This window comes from Mobula birostris, chromosome 24 (genome assembly GCF_030028105.1).
Source record: "Mobula birostris isolate sMobBir1 chromosome 24, sMobBir1.hap1, whole genome shotgun sequence".
NCBI classification, from domain to species: Eukaryota; Metazoa; Chordata; class Chondrichthyes; order Myliobatiformes; family Myliobatidae; genus Mobula; species Mobula birostris.
In genome coordinates this window covers 21,003,164-21,026,659 of record NC_092393.1, presented here as the reverse complement: position 1 = coordinate 21,026,659, position 23,496 = coordinate 21,003,164, and the positions used below count along the sequence as shown (strand labels likewise).

Sequence of the window (23,496 nt, the reverse complement as noted above, 5' to 3'; positions counted from 1 at the left end):
GATCTTTCAAGATCATAAACCATTCAGCCATACCTGTTTGGAAAGCAATTCTTTACAAAGCTGATACAGGGTGAGGAACTTCCTAGCTAACAGCCTAGCTTCAATGAAACCTTCAGCAACCAACATGATTTCACAAATCAATTCGAAGTCTGGGACCACCATGGCACAAGGTCTGGAAAAGAAGTTAATGGTTTTCAGTGAACTTCTTCATCACAACAGAGTGCTGACATAAGAAGCACATTACTTAGAATATTCTAGGTCAGCACTGGTAAAATTGAAATGTCAACTCCTCTTTGATGCTTCAGAACAGCATTCCTTGGAGCACAGGAGACTGAGGGATGGCCTAAAAGGGCTGTATAACGTCATGATGGGTTTAATGCATGTAGCTTTTTTTTTCCCCTGGTGAATAGGAATCAAAAACATGAGGGCATAGGTTTAAGGTCAGAAGGGAAAGACTTAAAAGGGATCAGAGGAGCAAATTCATCATGCAGAGTGGAAGGTACATGGAATGAAGATGTCAGAGGAGGTAGGAGAGGCAGGTATGCTAACATCATTTAAAAGACGGGTACATGGATAGGAAAAGTTTCAAAGTTCAAAGTACACTTATTCTCTTATTCTCAAAGTATGTATACATTATACAACCTTGAGATTTGTCTCCTTACAGGCAGCCACAAAACAAAGAAACCCAAAAGAACCATTTTTTTAAAAAAAAGATTGTCAAACACCCAATGTGCAGAGTGAAAGAAAGCAAATCATACACACGGTAAAAGTAATTGAAGAACATTCAGAACAATAGTGAGTGAGTGAGTCCGTCCACAGACACGAGGCCAGGCATTACTGCAGCCTGACCAGACCACAGCCTCACATTAGCACAGAGCTGAGTAAACATCATGGAGCAGTGAGCAGAACTGGCCCAGCCTTTGTCTCTGGTCCCCACATTTTCAATCTCGCCCGGCATTTAAATCGTCCAAGTATTGTGTTGTTCCTTGCTCTAGCACCCTTGCCCTATCCTTTCAATACACGCTGGGCCTGGACCTTGCCATCACATTTTAGCCCACACCAAATCGGCCTGGCACTTAGATCGATCAAATCTCGGGCCTTTCCTCATTCTCAGGCCACACCTTTGCTCACCTCAACTCTGCCTCATACCCACTCACCTTGCTTTTGCCTCTCTATTTTGTGGTGATCATTCACCAGAAATTTTACCAGAAAAAGGGTTATTAATAAAGTGTTCGGTGACATTCTTTTGTTTGCCGCCAAAAAGTAGCTACTCGGCTTCACCAGTGGCATCTTAAACTGGAAGGTTTGAAGGTTTTGAGGGATATAACCAAAATGCAAGCAGGTCAATAGAATTAGTTTAGATGGGCACCTTGGTCAGAATAGATCAAAACACCTGTTCCAATGTTGAATTATCCATGATACTAAGTTTAAGATGCTTCCTAGATTATTTCTTTAGTGGTTAGAATTTCCTCTTCATACTCATAAAACTTTCTGATTTGAAGTCCACGGGAACTTAAAGCTCGACATGCTGTGTTCATCATTTATCCATTAGCTTTAAGACCCCCACCCAAAGATACATTTAGTATGAAGTTTACCAATACACGTTAGTGTCATTCAGAAGAATATATCACCTTCCAAACTATGCTGTGAATTTGGCTTGGCATCCTTGAACACAAAGTAAAAAGCAGCAAGAAATGTGTATAGATAGAATATAGATCATTTAAAGATACAGTTTAGAGTCATTTGGAAAAAAAAACATTGTCACTCAGCTGGTCTTTTATATTTAACACATTTCCACACAGTTATAATTTATTAAAAATCAATTACTAAAAGTATGCCTTAAGGAAAGTAAAACAAAATGAAAAATTTGAATTATGCAACCTGACAGAAGAGGTGAGACTATGTAATTTGTAAAATATACAAGGTGCAACTTGCTTAAGCAAGTTCTGATGGAATAAATCGCCTTCCAAATCATTGACATTTAAAACAGAAATCCAACATTGGGTTGGATTGATAAGGATATGACAGAGTCTAAATATTGCAGCTTTTATATTATTACAGTTTATGCCACCTTTAGCCAAGTAAAAACATCGTAAGCTTAATAAGGATTTTAAGACAGGTGTCCAAATCCTCAGCTGATAGAACATTTAAAAAAAGGAGCAGGGGTGGAGAAGAACAGGGTACTTACTTATTTAGAGATACTACTTGTGAGATACGGCACAGAACAGGCCCTTATTTCCTGATGAGACACACTGCACAGCAACCCACCTATCATGGGACAATTTATAATGACCAATTAACCTACTAACCGCTATGTCTTCGAGCTGTGAGGGGCAACCGGATCCCCTGGAACTTGGAAAGAGCAGAGAGAACCAAGAAGAGTAGTGTTAAAATTAGAATTTAACTTTTCAAAAGGCCTGAGCTGGAGAAGTATCGAAAGCTCAGAGGGCAATGTGGCAGACAGATTGTTCAGGAAAAGTACATAGTTTCCAAAAAGTGGAGATGCAGGTAGATAAAAGGGGGAAGATGGCACATGGGATGCTTGCTTTCATTGCCCAAGGCTTTGAGTATAATTATAGTTGCACAAATTGTTGGTTAGGTTGCACTTGAAGTATTGTGGGTAGTGGCCATATAAAATATAACTAACGGTGCAGAAAAGTTGCTGGAATTGGAGGGCTTAAGTTACAAAGGAAGATTTGACAATCTGGGACTATTTTCCCTGGAGCAGAGTCAGCTGTGGGGTGACCTTATAGCGTGTTAAAAAGGTATAAGACGCAAAGAATGAGTAGATAATCACAATGCTTTTTCTTAGGGTCCGTTCATTCATTAAGTGTTGTGTCCCATGACGTGGCCAATCATGGTCTTTCCATGACCATGATTGTTCTTGGAAATTTTTTCTACAGAAGTGGTTTGCCATTGCCTTCTTCTGGGCAATTTATTTACAAGACAGGTGACCCCAGCCATTATCAATACTCTTCAGAGATTGTCTGCCTGGTGTCAGGGGTTGCTCACCAGGACTTGGGATACGCACCATTTGCTCATACGTCCATCCACCTCCTGCTCCCATGGTTAAGCAGGTGCTATACCTTGTCCAAGGGTGACCTGCATGCCAGCGGATAGAAGGAGCACCTTACACCTCTTTTGCTGGAGATGCATCTCCAGCCACCCTTTTCCTAGGGTAGAGAAGTTTAAAACTAGAGAGCAGAGTGAAAGATGAGAGAGGTAAAATTTAAAAGTGATCTGGGAAGAGAGTTTTTCCACACAGCAGCTGGTAGATATATGGAACATGCTGCCAATGGAGGTGACAGAGGCAGGTACAATTGCAATATTCAGAAGACATTTGGACAGGTACATGGATAGGAAAGATTTAGAAGGAACAAGACCAAAGACAGGAAAATGAGGTTAGGATAGGTAGATATCATGAGTGGCATCCACAACTTGAGCCAAAGGATGCATTTCGGTATTATAATTCTCTTATACACTGTTAATCAATATAACACCAGTGGATTCCATTTAATTGGGCCATCAATTAATGGGGGCAGTCACTTTTCTTTTGGACAACTCTTTAAGAAAGAAAACTAATCAAGAATATATCCAGGATTTATTTTGTTTATTTGGGACAACATGGCGCTTAATTGGGGCAGGAGACTTTCTGAACAATTTCTAACTAGCGTTGATCTGTTAGACACCACAGTGTTTAGAGCGAAAAGTTTTTAAATAGCATCAGTTGTGTGCCTTTGTGTTCAAAAAACATAATTATTGTCACTAATAGTTAGCAAGAACTTAGCAGTAAGACAATTCAGAACTGTTTCACTCTTTGAGGTTTCAAGCATTCAAGCTTAGAGGTGCCAGAAATGGCCATGAGTGAAAATGAAATGATTTCACTGGGAACAATGAAGAATTTGAATGCTTGGCTATCATCTTGAATGTTACAAAAAAAAATGAAGATTTCGAAAATGCAATCGTTGAAAGCATTATATGGAGGCAGCCATTATCTGCACCAGGTGACTGTGCTGATTCTGTTCATTTACAGTCAATCAACAGAACACCCAGTATACACAGGATGAATTTCTCTGTCAATAAACATTAGGAACCAATATATAGGTTATGGTACTGTAGTAGCATTGGTAATGTTCTAATTTGTTCTGTATTTCATTTAAATACATAATTTGTTACTCAGTTAATCAGTAGTTTCTCTTCTTATACTTTTTTAAAAACTACTTCCATGAAACTTCGACTAATTGGGCCAAAATGTCCTGGTCCTGAAGTTTCGCAATTAACTGCCATTATCGTTCGTACCATCTCTAATGTCATGCAAGGAAGTACACATAGATAGAGCAGAATGTAAAGAAATGGTCAGAGAATGACTGGTAGCAGGGTGATTCTGCAGGAAGTTCAACAGAACCATCGAGATAGTGCTTGGTGCAGAGGGTAAGGGAGGAAAGTAGATAAGGCATCTTGCTGGGAAATTTTCTATGGCACTGGGTATAGCTATCATATAATGAAATCTGTGCAAAGATTTGCTGATTAAACCTATGGAAAAATATGGCCCTATTGAAAAAATAATTAACTTAAAACAAAGTCACATTTTATCCTTCTGTCGTAAAGTAGAAATGAAAAATATCCTGACTGGCTGTTATAAAGCTAGCGACCTAAAAAGGCTTTCACATTATGAAATATTTTTATGTACGGCCTCAAATATGATCAGGACATAGTGCACCAGTAGCATACTTTCTTAAATTAGATGTGGACCCATCACTTATTTGGCACAGTTCTTCATAAAAGACATTGGGCAGACACTGTGATGTCAAATAGCATCCAACACTTATCTTGAATCAGATGCACAAAATTCTACTGCATAGACAAGGTTCACACTAAAGAAACCCTTAACAAGAAGATTAAGTCCAGGTATGGCATTGCTTAAAGGGCACATAATTTAACTTGGATAACTGCCAGGGAGTCCTCATCCCACCAAACCTGCTGCCAATGCTCCTCACTCTGATCTCCTCCTCAATTTCTCTGTGTCCACTCCAGCTACTCTCCAGCCAGCCGTCACCATCCTCAATATATAAAAACCCTGCAATCCCAGTCACAGTAAATTTATTTAAGACAAAGTTGAATAGATTTTTGCATAGTAGGGGAATTAAAGGTTATGGGGAAAAGGCAGGTAGGTGGAGATGAGCCCTTGGTCAGATCAGCCATGATCTTATTGAATGGTGAAGAAGGGTCTACGGGCCAGATGGCCTACTCCTGCTCTCATTTCTTATGTTCCATAATCATTCTCCATGATCCCACCACAACATGCTTCCAACTTCTCTCTCTCCATGAGCTCTACTCACCACAATGTCAGAAGCTCACTGACTTGTGGTAAACCATGTATATAGGTTGTAACTGGGTTACCTGTCTGGACATGCCTGGACACACCCCTCTGCTGACTGCTCCTGTGGCTCCTCCCACAGACCCCTGAATAAAGGCGATTGTGTCACTGCTCGTCCCTCAGTCCAGGACAGACATACAGCATGGACATGGATCCATTTTACTGTTAATAAAAGCCATTCAGTATTTACTCTACTTCCAGTCTTGTGGAGTAATTGATAGTGCATCAGGACCAGAAAACTTTGACACATTTCTACTATATGTTGAGCCTCCTTCTCAACAAAACATTTCTGGCTGGAGTCCTTTTACAAAACTAACATAGACTCCACATTTTTTCCTCACCCCAAACTAACTAAGCTCACTTTAAAAGTCGAGTGCCCCCCTGCAATAACGTCCACATTGCTAACAAGTTAGAGATGCACAAAAATAAGGATGATCACTTTCACACCTCATAAGACAGAGAATATCCAGTACGCAGTGACGCTACCTTTTCACTGTTAGTACAGTCACAGTCATAAAGTCAACACTGCTTCAGGAAAGGTATGATGTGATTCAAACAGGAACAGCCTTATGCACTCTGGAGAAACTTATTGACAGTGTCTGGGGAATTACTGACCTTATTCAAAATCAATTTTATGAAAATATTGTGTAGTCCATGTAGTGATACCTGTACTGTACAATGATTGATCATTTTTAAATATTTTCCGCTAAAGACAGTGTGCAGTTGTTAAGCCACTGGGTGGCTAACAGGTTCCATGGTATTCAGTAACACAACTTACAATACAACAGTCACGGACCTGGTGCTCCTACCAATGGGTCTGCTGAATGTGGACACTCACCGGAACAGGGCCTTCAGATTCTCAGGTAGTTCTGTGCGTCCTGCGTATCCAGGATTCATTGTGATAAAGATCCCAACAGACAAGGTCAGATTAATCTCTTCACCCATGAAGTTAAAACGGGATTTTTTGTCTCGGATTGCATCTTGAATGGATTTCACCTGTGGGAACACCAACATAGTAACATAACAAATAGCTCCACATTCTGAACTTCACCACACAGAGAGAAAACATGATGGGATCCTTTCTGTTCCTATCTGAGAGAGCAGTCTGTGCCTGATAATGTACTGGTTGGGCACAGGAGTACATTCAGCCAGAGACTCATTCCACCGAGATGCAACACTGAGCGTCATAGGAAGTCATTCCTGCCTGTGGCCATCAAACTTTACAACTCCTCCCTTGGAGGGTCAGACACCCTGAGCTAATAGGCTGGTCCTGGACGTATTTCCATCTGGCATAATTTACATATTATTATTTAATTATTTATGGTTTTATATTGCTATATTTATACTCTATTCTTGGTTGGTACAACTGTAACGAAACCCAATTTCCCTCGGGATCAAGAAAGTATGTCTATCTATCTATTCCAGTCTCGTACGGTGCCTCCAACAGAATAGAAGCATCTCAGCACTGTGCCAGGTTATTACTCTAGATTATTGCTTTTTTGTCAAAACTTAAATACACAGCTTTCTGGCCCTGAAGCAACCGACACTGATTCAGGGCCTTAACACTTGCCTGCCTCAATGTGGAACGTGTTAACTCCCAAGGTCAGTACCTGTTAATTGTTCCTCATGGAAGTGAAAACTGGAAAGTAAAAAGACAGAACACTTGAAAATGTCTGATCTTTATATCCCTAACACAAGCATAATTCAGGATCCAAGGATGGGAGTCGACCTCTCAAAAACCTACATCCCCGTTGTTAGAGGTGGAAACAGGTAAAGTCGGCCATTGGGTCTCTGGGGAAGCTGTGTAGGCCAATCCCCTTCACAGTGTATAGAATGGATTAAAGAAACATTGAAGAACTCCACCAGCGAGGTCCTCAATGGCCTATGCTCTACTGGGAGCTACAAGCCCAAGAAGAAGCAGCATGGGAGTCGGAGTATAATTCATACAAGGGGGCAGTTAGATCATTTTCAAACCATACAGGGCAGTCAAGGACTGGAGATATATCCATGCTCGTTGGTGGTCCCATAGGTCCCATGCAGGCGTTTCCCTTCTTACTGACTCCACAACAGGGAGACACATTGGATGGCAAAATGCACACAAAACATGAAAAAAAAAACTTGCATTTCCAAAATTGCTCTTATTGCCAAGCTTTGAGGATTGGTTGAACAGGAAATCAGTAATACTCCTTGTTTATACAGCAGCATTAAGCAGACAAATATCCTTATATGAATCACTTAAACCTTGGGACCAGTGACCCGCGTGTTAATAAACCAAGGACAAGGATGGAGAGAGTAGACATGTGCACAATGAATTTGTAAAACATCTGTAAACTTTGTTATTAAAATAGCATCTTTTCCTTGTATTTGGGCATTGTTAGCAAGGCAACGCATTATCCAACCACTGCCGCTCCGAGTACTTATAATGATGTGATCAATGGGCTCTGATGATTTTGTAGGCAAGTAGAGCACACTGCGATGCATTTTGATTCAAATATAAAAAGGTTTTGGGTTTGTTTCTGTTTACAACTTCTGTACCAATAGAATACAAACTCAGAAAAGCTTCGTCAACAGGTAGTAAAAACAGAAAAAGCTGAAAATATTCACTGAAGGTTGATATTTGGCTTTTCACGGAGTCTGCCTGGTCTAGTAAATGTCTCTGGAAATTTCTGTTTCACTTCAAATTTTTATGGATTTTCAGTTATTTAAATGTGTGTTTGCCAAGTGTCAGTAGATGGCTCCCTCTGGTGACAGGTTTAAATACAACCTCAGCAGAATGAATGAGACAGAACATATGCAAGAACTAGTAGCAGGTGTACTACTGGAGAATTTTGATCATCTCTGTTATTCAACTTTCAGAAGATATACAGGTTTTTTTTAATTGTTCACACAACCATTCACTATAACGAGAATAATAATACTTTTATTTCATTTAAAATATAAATTAACGAATGAGCCATATCACATATCACAATAATTTGGCTAAGAAGACAACCTGTATAATTTCATGAAGGAGCTATTCTGTCCGACTATTTTCTTAGGCACTAAAACAAGTTGTTATGGTTTGGGATGCATTATTTGAAAGGGCAGTGAAAACAAACAAAAAGCTGCAGCAACAGATCACTTGCATACCAGAGTAAACAACACACTGAACCACTGTTTCACCACCATCAAGAATGCCTACTGTGCTATTCCATCCCCTCACTTCGGGAACTCTGATCACCAGGCTGTACTTCTACTCCCTGAGTACAGGCAGAGACTGACGACTACAGCACCAATAGCAAGGACGAAGAAGGTATGGACAACAGAGGCACAGAAGCACTTACAGGACTGCTTTGAATCGGTGGACTGGACTGTATTCAGGGATTCATCTTCGAATCTGGATGATTATGCTGCAGTTGGTACCGACTTCATTAAAACCTGTGTGGATGAGTGTGTGCCTACAAAGGCTTACTGTACATTCCCAAATCTAAAGCTATGGATGAGCCAAGAGGTACGTTATCTGCTGAAGGCTAGATCTGTGGCATTTAAGTCTGGTGACCCAGGTCTGCATCAGAAAAACCAGGTATGATTTGTGGAGAGCTATTTCAAGGGCAAAGAGACAACTTCTAATGAGGTTGGAAGCGACATCAGATGTACGACAACTCTAGCAAGTTTGCAAGACATTACTTCCTTCAAAGCAAAACCCAATAGCATGAATGGCAGCGATACTTCACTACCAGATGAACTCAATGCCTTCGACGCCCACTTTGAAAGGGAGAAGATAACTACAACTGTGAAAATCCCCGCTGCACCTGATGACCCCGGGATCTCTATCTCAGAGGGTGATGTCAGGCTGTCTTTAAAGAGAGTGAACCCTCACAAGGCAGAACTTCCCAGATGGAGTACCTAGAAAGGCTCTAAAAACTTGTGCCAACCAACTGGCGGGAGTATTCAAGGACATTTTCAGCCTCTCACTGTTACGGGTGGAAGTTCCCACTTGCTTCAGAAAGGCAACAATTATACCAGTGCCAAAGAAGAATAATGTGAGCTGCCTTAACAACTATTACTCACAATAGATCAATGGCAGATGCAATCTCAATGGCTCTTCACATGGCCTTAGGCCACCTGGACAATACAAACACCTATGTCAGGATGCTATTCATGTACTATAGCTCAACATTTAATATCATTATTCCCACAATCCTGACTGAGAAGTTGCAGAACCTGGGCCTCTGTACCTCCCTCTGAAACTGGATCCTCAACTTCCTAACTGGAAGACCACAATCTGTGCAGATTGGTGATAATATCTCCTCCTCGTTGATGATCAACACTGGTGCACCTCAGGGGTGTGTGCTTAGCCCACTGCTCTACTGTCTCTCTATACTCATGACTGTGTCACTCACATAGATCAAATACCAACTATAAATTTACTGATGATACAACCATTATTGGTAGAATCTCAGATAGAGGAGAGAGGACGTACAGGAGCGAGATACGACAACTAGTGGAGTGGTGTCACAACAACAACCTTGCACTCAACGTCAGTAAGACGAAAGAGCTGAATGTGGACTTCAGGAAGGATAAGATGAAGGAACACACACCGATCCTGATAGAGGGATCAGAAGTGGTGAGAGTGAACAGTTTCAAGCTCCTGGGTGTCAAGATCTCTGAGGACCTAACCTGGTCCCAACATATTGAGGCAGCTATAAAGAAGGCAAGGTAGCAGCTATACTTCATTAGGAGTTTGAAGAGATTTGGTATGTCAACAAATACACTCAAAAACTTTTATAGATCTCTGTCTGTATGGGACGGGGGCGGGGTGCTACTGCACAAGACTGAGAGAAGCTGCAGTGGGTCGTGAATTTAGTTGGCTCCACCTTAGGTACTAGACTCCAAAGTACCCAGGACATCTTCAAAGAGCAATGTCTCAGAAAGGCAGCATCCATTATTAAGGACCTCCAGTACCGAGGGCATGCCCTTTTCTCACTGTTACTTCTCAAGCTCCATCAACACTGGTGCCCCCTCTCCAGGGTTGTGTACTCAGCCCACTGCTGTTCACGCTGCTGACTCACGACTGCTCTGCTAGATCCAGCTCAAGCCACGTCAAGTTTGCAGGTGATACAACAGGCGCTGGCCTCATTGGCAACAATGATGAGTCAGCGTACAGAGAGAAGGTGGAGGGGCTGTCAAATGGTGTGAGAACAACAATCTGAGTCTCAATGTGGAGAAGACAAAAGAGATCATCGTGGACTTCAGGGAGGTATTCAATTGCTCTGCTGTGGAGGGAGTGAAGAGCACGAAGTTCTTGGTGTGCACATATCAGATGATTTAACCTGGACCCGCCATGCTGGTATGCACGCGAATCATGGACTTGACAGCAGAACTGCAAAAGAAGGTCCAGGCAGTAAAAATAAGATGCTTCAGAAGGCTCCTCAGCAGCTTCTATACAGACCATGTCTCAAATGATGAAGTATGAAGAACCATCACCCAGCACATGAGACACTACTAAGATCTACTGTCCACAGTAAAGAAGAGGAAACAGATGGCAAGGCCACGTAAAAAGATCAAGTGGATTCTCAAAGACCATTCTTCAGGGAATGGTGTAGGGAGAAAATGGGGACAGACAGAGGAAGAAATGGACAGACAGCATTGCATAGTGGACAAGAGAAAGCTTTGCCACAACCCGAGCACTCGCCCACAACCGTGAGAGATAGAGGCAACCAGTGCAGTGTTTATCTGTACTGCACCCCAACGACCCAGGTGGGTTGCAGGATCCGTAACCGTAGCCACCACACCACCTCATTAGTCAAGAAAGCACAGCAGCGTCCACACTTTCTGAGGAGATCGAATTGTGCAAGGCTACCCACCCCCACTCTAACTCCTTTCTACAGGAGCACCATCAATACTGTCCTGTCTATCTGTATCATTGTGTGGAACTGAAGACTGCAAAACCTTACAGAGGACAGTAAAAACCGCCAAGTAAAACACCACGGTCCCTCTCCCCCCTATTTGTGACATTTACAGGGAGCTTTTGTATACAAAGGGCCCAAAGCATTGTTGAGGATCACTACCACCCATCGGAGGAAGGTAGAGGAGCATCAGGATTAGGACCACCAGTCTGGGAATAGCTTCTTCCCTCAGGCTGTAAGACCTAATGAATGTCCTGCCACCACCTTGGCCTCATCATTAGGACAGAGAGCTGTTTACTTGTGCTACGCATTTCACATGCATTTTGAATTATTTCTTACTGATTTGTGGTAATATTTTGTTTCATGTGCGTTTGATATAGTTATGTATTGTGGGAGCACCACGGTTCAGAGGGTTATTATTTCATTTGGTTGAACAGTGCCTTGAAAAGTATTCAGCCCCATAACTATTTTCACATTTTACTGTCTCATTTTCTAAATTTAAAATGTATTGAAGTAGGATTTTTCAAATTGATCTACAAAACTACATCATGTTAAATCAAAAGAAAAATGACGAAACCGGTCAACAATTTATTAAAATTTGAAAACCAAAATTGTGGGGCTGAAAAAGTATTTATCCCCTTTGTAATTGTGTTCACACTAATTTTCCTCAGGTGTGGTATACGTATAACCTTATAAACTCACCCAATTTGTTGATTTAGAGAATTTGGAGGATCACCTCTCTCTGTAAAGTCCATCAGAATGGTAGATTTTCAACAGAGCAAACCAAAATGAGGAGCATTCAAGGCAAGTCAGGGAAATGATAATAGAGAAGCATAAATCTGGGGAAGGGTACAAGACCATCTCAAATGCACTGAACACACCTTGGAGCTCAGTGCAGTCCATTGAGGGAAAAAGTGGAAAAAATATGAAACCACAGCCACACCTCTGAACTTAAAATGGCAGTTGTAAGAGAGACTACTGTGACACCAACAGTCATTCTGAGTGAGCTGCAGAAGTCAGTGGCTTCAACTGGAGATGAAGTTCATGGCCTTGCATAAAAAGGTATTTATGGAAGAGTGGCAAGAAAAAAGCCCTGGCTTTATTTTTTAAAAAAAGCATATCCTTGCCTGTAAAGACTTTGAAAAGCATCACTTAGAAGAGTTTGTAAAGACAAGGAAGATAGTTTTATGGTCACATGAGACTAAAGTAGAACTTTTTGGCTTCAACACTAAGCTGTACGTCTGGCATAAGTCTAATATTGCATGTCAGCCAGGTAACACTCCCCCTACTGTAAAGAATGGTGGAGGTGGCATCATGCAATGGGGGTGCTTTCAGCAGCAGGCACTGGAAATCCGGTCAGGATTGATGGGAAGATGGATGCTGCTAAATACAGAGAGATCCTGGATAACAACCTGCTAGCCTCTGCCAGAAATCTTAAACTGGGGAGGAAGCTTGTCTTTCAGCAGGACAGCAGCCCAAAGCATACTGTCAGAGCAACCATATTATGGCTTCAAATGAAGAAATGACTAGAAGTGCCATAGGGATTGGTGTTTGTCATCTATATCAACAATTTGGATGATATTGTGGTTAACTGTATCAGTAAATTTGTAGGTGAAAAAACAAGATTGGGGGTATAGTGGACAGCGAGAAAGACTATCAAAGCTTGCAAAAGGATCTAGACCAGCTGGAAAAAATGGCTGAAAAATGGCAGCTGGGATTTAATGCAGACAAGTGTGAAGTGTTGCCTTTGCCAGGACCAACCAGGGTAGGTCTTGCACAGTGAGCAGTAGGGCAGAGGAGTTTGATAGAACAAAGGGATCTGAGAATCCAGGTCTATAATCCATTGAAAGTGGCATCAGAGGTAGAGAAGATCATAAAGAAAGTTTTTGGCACATTGGCCTTCACAGATCAAATAATTGAGTATAACAGCAGTAATGCTATGTTGACATTGTCACAGAGGTTAGGTAGGCCTAATTTGGAGTATCATGTGTAACTTTGGTCACTTACCTACAGGAAAGATGCAAATAAGATTGAAAGAAAATTTACAATGGATGAAGGGTGAAAGATGAATTGTTTGAGGGAAACATGAGGGGAAACCTCCACTCAGAGGGTGGTGAGAGTGTGGATCAAGTTGCCAGTGCAGGTGGTGAATGTGATTTTAATGTTTAAGAGAAGTTTTGATAGGTACATGGATGGGAGTGACATGGAGGGCTGTGGTCTGGGGCAGGTCAATGGGACTACACAGTTTGAATGGTTTGGCACAGGCTAGATGGGCCAAAGAGACCATTTCTGAGCTGCAGCTTTCTATGACTGTAAACAAATTGAAGGACTTTCAAACTGTAGTTGAGCAAATACCCAAAGAGAAATAATATGATGAATTATGGAAAAAGATTAGAGTGGCATTACTAATTAAGTATATGGTACATTTCCAAGAGCAATCACAGGCACAATAAACTGGAGTGTCGAGAAAAGAAGATACAGTCCCTAGATATGTGATGAGAGAAATTTCTTCATTTGGGAGAAGGTGAACCTATGTAATTCTCTACCACAGAAGTAATGAGGGCAAAGTCTCTGAAGGAAATAAACAGACACAAAAGATATCAAGGAATAAATACTGAGACAAAGGACCACCTATGACATGGATGAACAGGATCAAAGTCTGAATGACCTAGTTCTGCTCTTATTTTATTTCCACTTCTACTTCTTAGGGGCAAATTATATTAAAAAAACACATTCTGATTCTGTGACATCAATAAGTGTCAATCTAGCAGAGTTCACTTTTGCACTCATTTTATGCCTACCGCATGCAGTTTTCAAAATGTGCATTTGAACTAGTGATGTAAGCCATTAATCTGGCGTATCTGAGCAGGGTACACTGATGGTAGAAACGGCTGGGCGAGGAGGGTGTGACAGAAAAGAGAATGAAAGTTCTTTTGAGATTAACTTAAATATATTCTCAAAGAAATAATTAAGGTAAAGTTTGAACTTGTCTGAATTATCTGTATTTATTTTATCTTTATTCATTTCAATCACAATAAAGATGACAAGTTGATACATCTCGAGTGCTATTTTAATATCCAAAAGTACATTAATTATCAATCATTATAAAAAGCAAACTTCAACTGAACAAAATGCAAAAAATAAATGAATAAAAATATCAAGACTGAAGGATATCAAAAATATCAATCTGAAATATTGCATGAACTGGGACACTGAGGGTTAAATGTTGCTATCTATTGTAAGAAAACAAGCTCCTCACTTATCAGTTCATTCCTTATGGGCTCTCAGGTTTTTCAGAACAGTAGCAGTGACGTTCTTTAACCAGTTAAATATGACAAAATGATGCATCCATAATTGAATGTTTGTGGGTTGGATTCAGAATTGGTTCTTAATGTTACAGACAGGTGATTCAAGATTCAAGATTGTTTAATGTCACTTCCAGTGCACAAATGTAAAGAAGAGTACTCCGGATCTGATGTACCACAAACAAAAAACACAATAAGATATAGAACATAATATTAATGAAACACAATAAATAAAAATACATAAAATAGCTTATATATACAGACTTGCTGTATGCCCATAAAGTGACACAAGAGTGTCTGTACACAAGGTGACTGACAAATGATAAAAGTAGTGGTGGTTGGGGGTGTAGAGGGGTGGGTTAGTGCAGTGGTCCCCAACCTCTGGGCCGCGGAGCATGCAGGGGTGCAGCGGTAGCCGGAGCGCATCCAGCACATCTTTAAGAAAAAAGCCAAAATAAACAAGCTAATTAGGTGCCTGGCACATAAATGTCGGCCCAGATCAGAGGTGATTGCCAATTTCATTTGCTCTACGCGATGTTCACTCCTTTTTGCAGGGCGCTGGAGCCTTTAGCTGTTCCATTGTTTGGTCAATTTAAATGCCAGCCCAGACCAGCTGAAAAGACAGGGCTGTCAGGATCGAGGTGACATGTTGAATCTACACAAACTTCTAATAAAGTATAGGCACTGCCGTGCTTTCTTTGTAATGACAGTTACGTGCTGGTCCCAGGACAGATCCTCTGACACTTTTCAGAGAGAGAAACGTCGATCCTTAATGCCAAGGAATTTAAAGTTATTGACCCTCTCCACCTCAGTTCCCCTAATGAAGACTGGCTTCTGGGCGGCACCCAATTAATTAGCTTGTTTATTTTGGCTTTTTTCTTAAAGATGTGCTGGGTGCACTCCGGCTACCACTGCACCCTGCATGCTTCATGGCCCGGTATCAGTCCGCGGCCCGGAGGTTGGGGACCACTGGGTAAGTGGGAGGAGGTGTTGATCAGCCTCACTGCTTGGAGAAAGTAACTGTTTTTGAGCCAGTGTGGTCCTGACATGGATGCTAAGTAGTGTCCTTGCTGATAAGAGTGGGACAAACAGTCCATGAGCAGGGTGGGCAGGATCCTACTTGATGTTCCTGGCCCTTTTCTGGCAGATTTCTGTATACATCCTTGATGGTTGGTCGGCTGAGGCCGGTGGTGCATTGGGCAATTTTGACTACCCATTGTAAAGCCTTCCTGTCTGCTGCAGCGTGTGTCCATCTTCTTCAAAGCATTTAAGATCACTGATTCATATAAAAAAATCCTGTTGTCATCAGCTAAGTAATCTGGAATGTTAATTATTATATTGATAATCGGGTTCTGATACCATTATCTAGTGCATACTATCTATTACTTGAGGAGATGCACATACTATATATTGCAAAATGCAACTAGCCTTTCCCACAGGATTTATCATGGTAAATCAAAGGTACTGTTCAAAATATAGACACAGAATTACTATCAGCAAGTCATGAGTAAATCTGCAGTGCACTCTTCTCACCTATACCACCTCTTTTTCACTCTAACTTAATCCCTTCAAGCAACAGGAAGTATTTTGCTTCCCACATCTGCTTATTTGTAAAGTTTCTCTCTTTCCCTATCCCTAATACAGGATCGATCCACTCTTCCTTCACCAAACTCTCAAAACAATTATCCTTCTTTTCTCTCAATTCCTGCTCAAAGTGCTTTCTGTCCCTTCACCCCACCCCCATCCATTACATTCTCTAAGCCAGGGGTCCCCAAACTTTTTTGCACCGCAGACCAGTTTAATATTTACAATATTCCTGCTGACCGGCTGAGATGGTGGGGGCAGTGGGGGGGGGGGGGGGGGGTTCAAGTTCAACAGTGCATGACAGGGAATGAGAAAAGGTGCAGCTGACTCACATCGTTCCATATCACCAAATCATACTGTCTCCTTGCGGCCCGGTAGCACATGCTTTGTGGCCCGGTGGTTGAGGACCACTGCTCTAAACAATCATCCCAAAAGGACATTGCCCCATCCTCAAGAACAAACAATTAATTAACTGGAGGAACTCAGCAGGTCGAACAGTGATTGTGGGAGTGAAAGGGATTGTCAACGGTTCGAGTTGAAATCCCGCATCAGGACTGAGAACAGGGAGGGAAGTTTCCAGCAGGGCTGCTTGTCTCACTCAGTCTTCCAGTGGACTGCCTGTTGCTCCAGATTCCAGCATTTCCAATCTCGTATCTCTACCACCTGAACCCCTCCACCCAACAATAAACACAGAGCTACCGATCTCTTTATTTTTTAATTCAACCTCTGATCAATTCATTGGCAAGTGATCACCAATACAATAGCTGTTCCAAGACACATTCTGATCAACTCTAATTTAAAGGGTACCATCCTATAAGAGTGCTTACAGGGAGGGTGATTTCTTTAATCACTTTTTATACTCCAAATGCCCAACTTCAAACGTCTCATTCTGAATGCTTAACTGAATTCATACAATAGGTGTTACCTATTTAAGTATTCAAAATTCAGAACAAAGCTGTCAGTTAATTATATTATGATCCTCAATACTTTAATCCATTTTGCAATGTGACAAATTGCAAACAACCTCCCCCCCACCCCACAAAATATCACTCCATACGAAAAAAAACACTGGAATTTGAGATCATGCAGGAGTAAATCACCATGCTGGTAGTTAACTGTATTACATTCACCATACAACATAACAAAGCATTTGCTCAACACAGCCAAAGACCACTGCAGCCCTTCTTTCCTTCGTGGTGTTAAGTTTGACTTTGATCAAAGAGAGCTTTGTTTTCTCTATGAGCAGCTCCCCGGAATTTGTTACTGTACAGTAATTTATACTATAATAAAGCTGCTGCCAATGTAAATCAGAAGCTCTTAATGCACAGTCAGCAGTGCAACTGGATAAAGCTTTGATTTATTAGACAGCACTCAATTCAGTGTCAGATAAAGGGTCGAAGATATCAATCCTGAACATCACCAGTGACAATAAATTTACATTTCAGTCATTCTCTCAACTGCAACAGAACTGGTGCTGCAAATTATTTAGGCTACAATGCACTATCAGCACCAATCTCGCAGGTACCACCGTGCATCTCAAATATCATGATGTGCATTCTATTAGCGAGCTTCCTTTTCAGTTTGTTAGCAACCAGAACTCTTCATACATACTCAGATATTTTGGAGTACCCAAAATAATCGGGATGATTTGATGAATTTGCTTTGATTTTCCATTTGTTCAACCATGTGTTTCCTGATCACCAATTTTGAATTGTTTGAATGATGCTTCACCTTCTTTCCTGGGGTTCCATATGATCTATAGCTCCTTTGGATAGTAGTTACTATTCATACGTTACTCAGCATTCCACCCTCACAAACCATTGTCCTCCAACTAATGTTTATATACAGAGTCAGAATCAGGTTTATTATCACTGACATACTGTATGCCATGAAATTAGTTATTTTGCAGCAGCAACATAGTACAAAATTACTATACAGTAAGTCAATAAATAAATAAATAGATGAATAAATAGCAACAAAGGAGTATAGTATTCATGGAACTTACAAGAAACCTGATAGTGGAAAGGAAGAAACTGTCCTAAAACTTTGAATGTGGGTCTTCAGACCCTTCCACATCTCCTCAGTGATAGTAATGAGATTAGGTCATGCCTTGGTTGGTGAGGGCCCTTAACGATAGATGCCACCTTCATGAGGCACTGCCTTTTGAAGATGTCCTCAATGGTGGGGATATTTGAGCTCGTGATGGAGCTGGCAACCACCTGGAGCCTTTGGGATCCTGTGCACTGAAGGTGGCGATGCACACAGTCAGAATGCACTCCATGGAACATCTGTAGAAATTTGCAGGAACCTTCAGGGATATGCCAAATCTCTTCAAACTTTTAATGAAGGAAATCTACTAGCATATCTTCTTCACGATTGCATCAATATGTTGGACCCAGGATACATCCTCTGATGCCCAGAAACTTGGAGTAGCCCTTCCTTTCCACCATTGACCACTCAACGAGGATTGGTGTATGTTCTTTTGGCTTCCTCATTCTGAAGTCCACAATCGTCTGCTGAAGTTGCATAAGTTTCATCACATGAAGAAGTAAAAAAATAAATATTCAGCTTTATTTTCAAAAACGGTCCACATATTGGTGCTGATAAAATGCTGCAGGTAGTCTTTATGTAGCTCACACAAGATGCCGTTCTTCTTGTCGACATTTTATTTTTCTCCATCTCTCCACAGTCCTTTTCTTCTCTTTCCACATTTCGTTCCTTGTTTCTTTGATTTTTTTTCTCTTTCTGAGGTTGCGCTGCTGATGAGTGGTAGGCTGTTGTTGCGACACCAGTTGATCTATCTCACTCCTGTATGCCTCTGAGATTCTGCCAACAACAGTGATATCACTGGCAAACTTACAACTGCTGTTTGAGTGGTGCCTAGCCACACAGTCATGAGTGTAGAGAGTGTGTTGAACATCACTGTGGTGCCCCCACAGTGTGAGTCCAATTACTCATACTTCAGTGGATTAGTAATGTAGCTGGTTGGATTCTTAGTGGATGGCCTGCTTAGAACATGCGAGGACGAGCAGATGGTGACAGTGACGGCAGTGGTGAGTGTGCATCAGAAGGCACAGCTTCCTCCAAGCCCTGCTGAGCAGAACACAGGTGCTGTCACTCAGGAGCCATCAATAAGAAGGAGAATCTCTGACCTCACAAAATGCAAAACACAGAAGATCATCTGGATTGAATCACCACATTTACAGAGATTTTGGAAGAACTCACATAAAAGATTAGAGAGGTGAGATCAAGGCTCTTTCTACGAATGGAGGGGTCAGCACCATGTACTGTCCAATGGTCCAAACAGACTTTCATCACCATGCTTCAGATTACAGGTGCAAACTTATCCTCACATGGAACCTGGCCTTACAAGGTTGTATGTACCTGCAGCAAAACTTTATCAGCAAAGTGGATTCTATGGTTCTACTTTAGGATTAGTAGTCAGATAGATAGATAGATATACTTTATTAATCCTGAGGGAAATTTGGTTTTGTTACAGCTGCACCAACCAAGAATAGAGCGTAAATACAGCAATACAAAAAACCCCACCAATCAAACAATTCATATAATTCACTTTGGATGGTGGATGTTTAATATTGACTTGATGGGCTGAAGGGCCTGCTTCTGAGCGTGCGTCACTATGAAAGAGCACATTCTATGACAGATCCCCTGAAATGATGTTTTGCATTCTCCATTTAACCTCAACGCAGCCCAGCTCCTGGGCAACAGCCCTACTACTACTAATCTCCCAATGAATCTACTATCACACTGCACATGTGAAACTATCCTCGATGTGCTCCTTGGGCCAAAACCCCAAGGATGTCAGACAAGATCATACCAACATCCAAAGCAGAGACCTGAGCAGCCAGCCTCATTATCTGCTGAAGCAGGATAAGTTGCACCACGTGGAGAAGTTACAAAAGAAATTTTCAGGGTAATCACACAAAATGCTGGAGGAACTAAGCAGGTCAGGTACCATCTATGGAAAGGAATTAACAGTCAACGTTTCAGGCCGAGGCCCTTCAGCATTTTCCCCCAGTCCTGATGAAACATCTCAGCCTGCAGTGGGTCTTCATGTAGCTCACACAGATGCTATTCTTCTCATCCACATTTTATTCTCTTTCCACATTTCATTCTTCACTGATTCTTCTGGTGGTGCAGAAGCGTGGGACGGAGAAGAGGAGAGCTGTCGTCATTGGAGACTCTATAGTCAGGGGAGCAGACAGGAGATTATGTGGACGTGAGAAGGACACCCGCATGGTTTGTTGCCTCCCGGGTGCCAGGATCCGGGATGTCTCTGACCGGGTGCATGACATCCTGGTACGTGAGGGAAAGCAACCAGAAGTCGTGATACGTGTTGGGACCAATGACATAGGCAGGAAGAGGGATGCGGTCCTGAAGTGTGAGTTTCAGGAACTAGACAGAAAGCTGAAGAACAGGACCTCAAGGGTGGCTTTCTCAGGACTGCTGCCAGTGCTACGTGACAGTAATGGTAAGAATTGGAGGAGATGGCAGTTGAATGCGTGGCTGAGGAGTTGGTGCAGGGAGCAGGGTTTTAGATTTTTAGATCATTGGGATCTCTTCTGGGGAAGGTGGGAACTGTACAGATTGGATAGGTTGCACCTGAACTCAAGGGGGAGCAATATCCTTACAGGTAGGTTTGCTAGCATGGTTCGGGAAGGTTTAAACTAATTTGCAAGGAGGATGGGACCCAGAGCGATAGAGCAGTGAAAGAAGTGCATGGTGTAAAGCCGGATCTAACATACAGAGAGGCTTTGAGGAAAGAGAAGCAGAATAAACGGTGCAAAGACAGTCAGGTAGAAGGGCTGAAATGTGTGTACCTCAATGCAAGAAATATCAGTAACAAAGGTGATGAACTGAGAGCTTGGATACATACATGGAATTATGATGTAGCGGCCATTACAGAGACTTGGCTGGCACCAGGGCAGGAATGGATTCTCAATATTCCTGGATTTCAGTGCTTTAAAAGGGATAGAGAGGGCGGAAAAAGGGGAGGAGGGATGGCATTACTGGTCAGGGATACTATTACAGCTACAGAAAAGGTGGTTGACGTAGTAGGATCCCCTTTTGAGTCAGTATGGGTGGAAATCAGGAACAGGAAAGGAGCAGTTACTCTACTGGGGGTATTCTATAGGCCCCCTGGTAGCAGCAGAGATACAGAGGAGCAGATTGGGAGGCAGATTTTGGAAAGGTGCAAAAATAACAGGGTTGTTATCATGGGTGACTTTAACTTCCCTAATGTTAATTGGCACCTGATTAGTTCCAAGGGTTTAGATGGGGGCAGAGTTTGCTGAGTGTGTCCAGGACGGATTCCTGTCACAGTATGTGGACAGGCTGACCAGGGGGAATGCCATACTAGATCTAGTACTAGGTAATGAACCGGGTCAGATCACAGACCTCTCAGTGGGTGAGCATCTGGGGGACTGTGACCACTGCTCCCTGGCCTTTAGCAATATCATGGAAAAGGATAGAATCAGAGAGGACAGGAAAATTTTTAATTGGGGAAGGGCAAATTGTGAGGCTATAAGGCTAGAACTTGCAGGTGTGAATTGGGATGATGTTTTTGCAGGGAAATGTACTATGGGCATGTGGTCGATGTTTAGAGATCTCTTGCAGGATGTTAGGGATAAATATGTCCCGGTGAGGAAGATAAAGAATGGTAGGGTGAAGGAACCATGGGTGACAAGTGAGGTGGAAAATCTAGTCAGGTGGAAGAAGGCAGCATACATGAGGTTTAGGAAGCAAGGATCAGATGGGTCTATTGAGGAATATAGGGAAGCAAGAAAGGAGCTTAAGAAGGGGCTGAGAAGAGCAAGAAGGGGGCATGAGAAAGCCTTGGCGAGTAGGGTAAAGGAAAACCCCAAGGCATTCTTCAATTATGTGAAGAAAAAAATGATGACAGGCGTGAAGATAGGACTGATTAGAGAAAAAGGTGGGAAGATGTGCCTGGAGGCTGTGGAAGTGAGCGAGGTCCTCAACGAATACTTCTCTTCGGTATTCACCAATGAGAGGGAACTTGATGATGGTGAGGACAATATGAGTGAGGTTCATGTCCTGGAGCATGTTGATATTAAGGGAGAGGTGGTGTTGGAGTTATTAAAATACATTAGGATGGATAAGTCCTCGGGGCCTGATGGAATATTCCCCAGGCTGCTCCACGAGGTGAGGAAAGAGATTGCTGAGCCTCTGGCTAGGATCTTTATGTCCTCATTGTCCACGGGAATGGTACTGGAGGATTGGAGGGAGGCAAATGTTGTCCCCTTGTTCAAAAAAGGTAGTAGGGATAGTCCGGGTAATTCTAGACCAGTGAGCCTTACGTCTGTGGTGAGAAAGCTGTTGGAAACGATTGTTAGAGATAGGATCTCTGGGCATTTAGAGAATCATGGTCTGATCAGGGATAGTCAGCATGGCTTTGTGAAGGGCAGATCATGTCTAACAAGCCTGATAGAGTTCTTTGAGGAGGTGACCAGGCATATAGATGAGGGTAGTGCAGTGATTGTGATCTATATGGATTTTAGTAAGGCATTTGACAAGTTCCACACGGTAAGCTTATTCAGAAAGTCAGAAGGCATGGTATCCAGAGAAGTTTGGCCAGGTGGATTCAGAATTGGCTTGCCTGCAGAAGGCACAGAGGGTCGTGGTGGAGGGAGTACATTCAGATTGGAGGATTGTGACTAGTGGTGTCCCACAAGGATCTGTTCTGGGACCTCTACTTTTCGTGATTTTTATTAACAACCTGGATGTGGGGGTAGAAGGGTGGGTTGGCAAGTTTGCCAGTTGGTGGTGTTGTAAATAGTGTAGAGGATTGCCGAAGATTGCAGAGAGACATTGACAGGATGCAGAAGTGGGCTGAGAAGTGGCAGATGGAGTTCAACCCGGAGAAGTGTGAGGTGGTACATTATGGAAGGACAAACTCCAAGGCAGAGTACAAACTAGATGGCAGGATACTTAGTAGTGTGAAGAAGCAGAGGGATCTGGGGGTACATGTCCACAGATCCCTGAAAGTTGCCTCACAGGTGGATAGGGTAGTTAAGAAAGCTTATGGGGTGTTAGCTTTCATAAGTCGAGGGATAGAGTTTAAGAATCGCAAGGTAATGATGCAGCTCTATAAAACTCTGGTTAGGCCACACTTGGAGTACTGTGTCCAGTTCTGGTCGCCTCACTATAGGAAGGATGTGGAAGCATTGGAAAGGGTACAGAGGAGATTTACCAGGATGCTGCCTGGTTCAGAGAGTATGCATTATGATCCGAGATTAAGGGAGCTAGGGCTTTACTCTTTGGCGAGGAGGAGGATGAGAGGAGACATGATAGAGGTGTACAA

General features: G+C 42.2%; 1 protein-coding gene across 1 annotated transcript in view; it reads right to left on the bottom strand.

The window, feature by feature from the left end:
* Window positions 1–23,496, bottom strand: part of dnah9 (dynein, axonemal, heavy chain 9) — a 586,329-nt gene that overhangs the window by 407,964 nt on the left and 154,869 nt on the right. The window contains exons 29-30 of the mRNA XM_072242702.1: window positions 6,216–6,373; window positions 34–172 (exon numbers count right to left, since the gene is read on the bottom strand). Of these exons, the coding sequence (XP_072098803.1) occupies window positions 34–172; window positions 6,216–6,373 (297 nt within the window). The remainder of the gene's footprint in view (window positions 1–33; window positions 173–6,215; window positions 6,374–23,496) is intronic.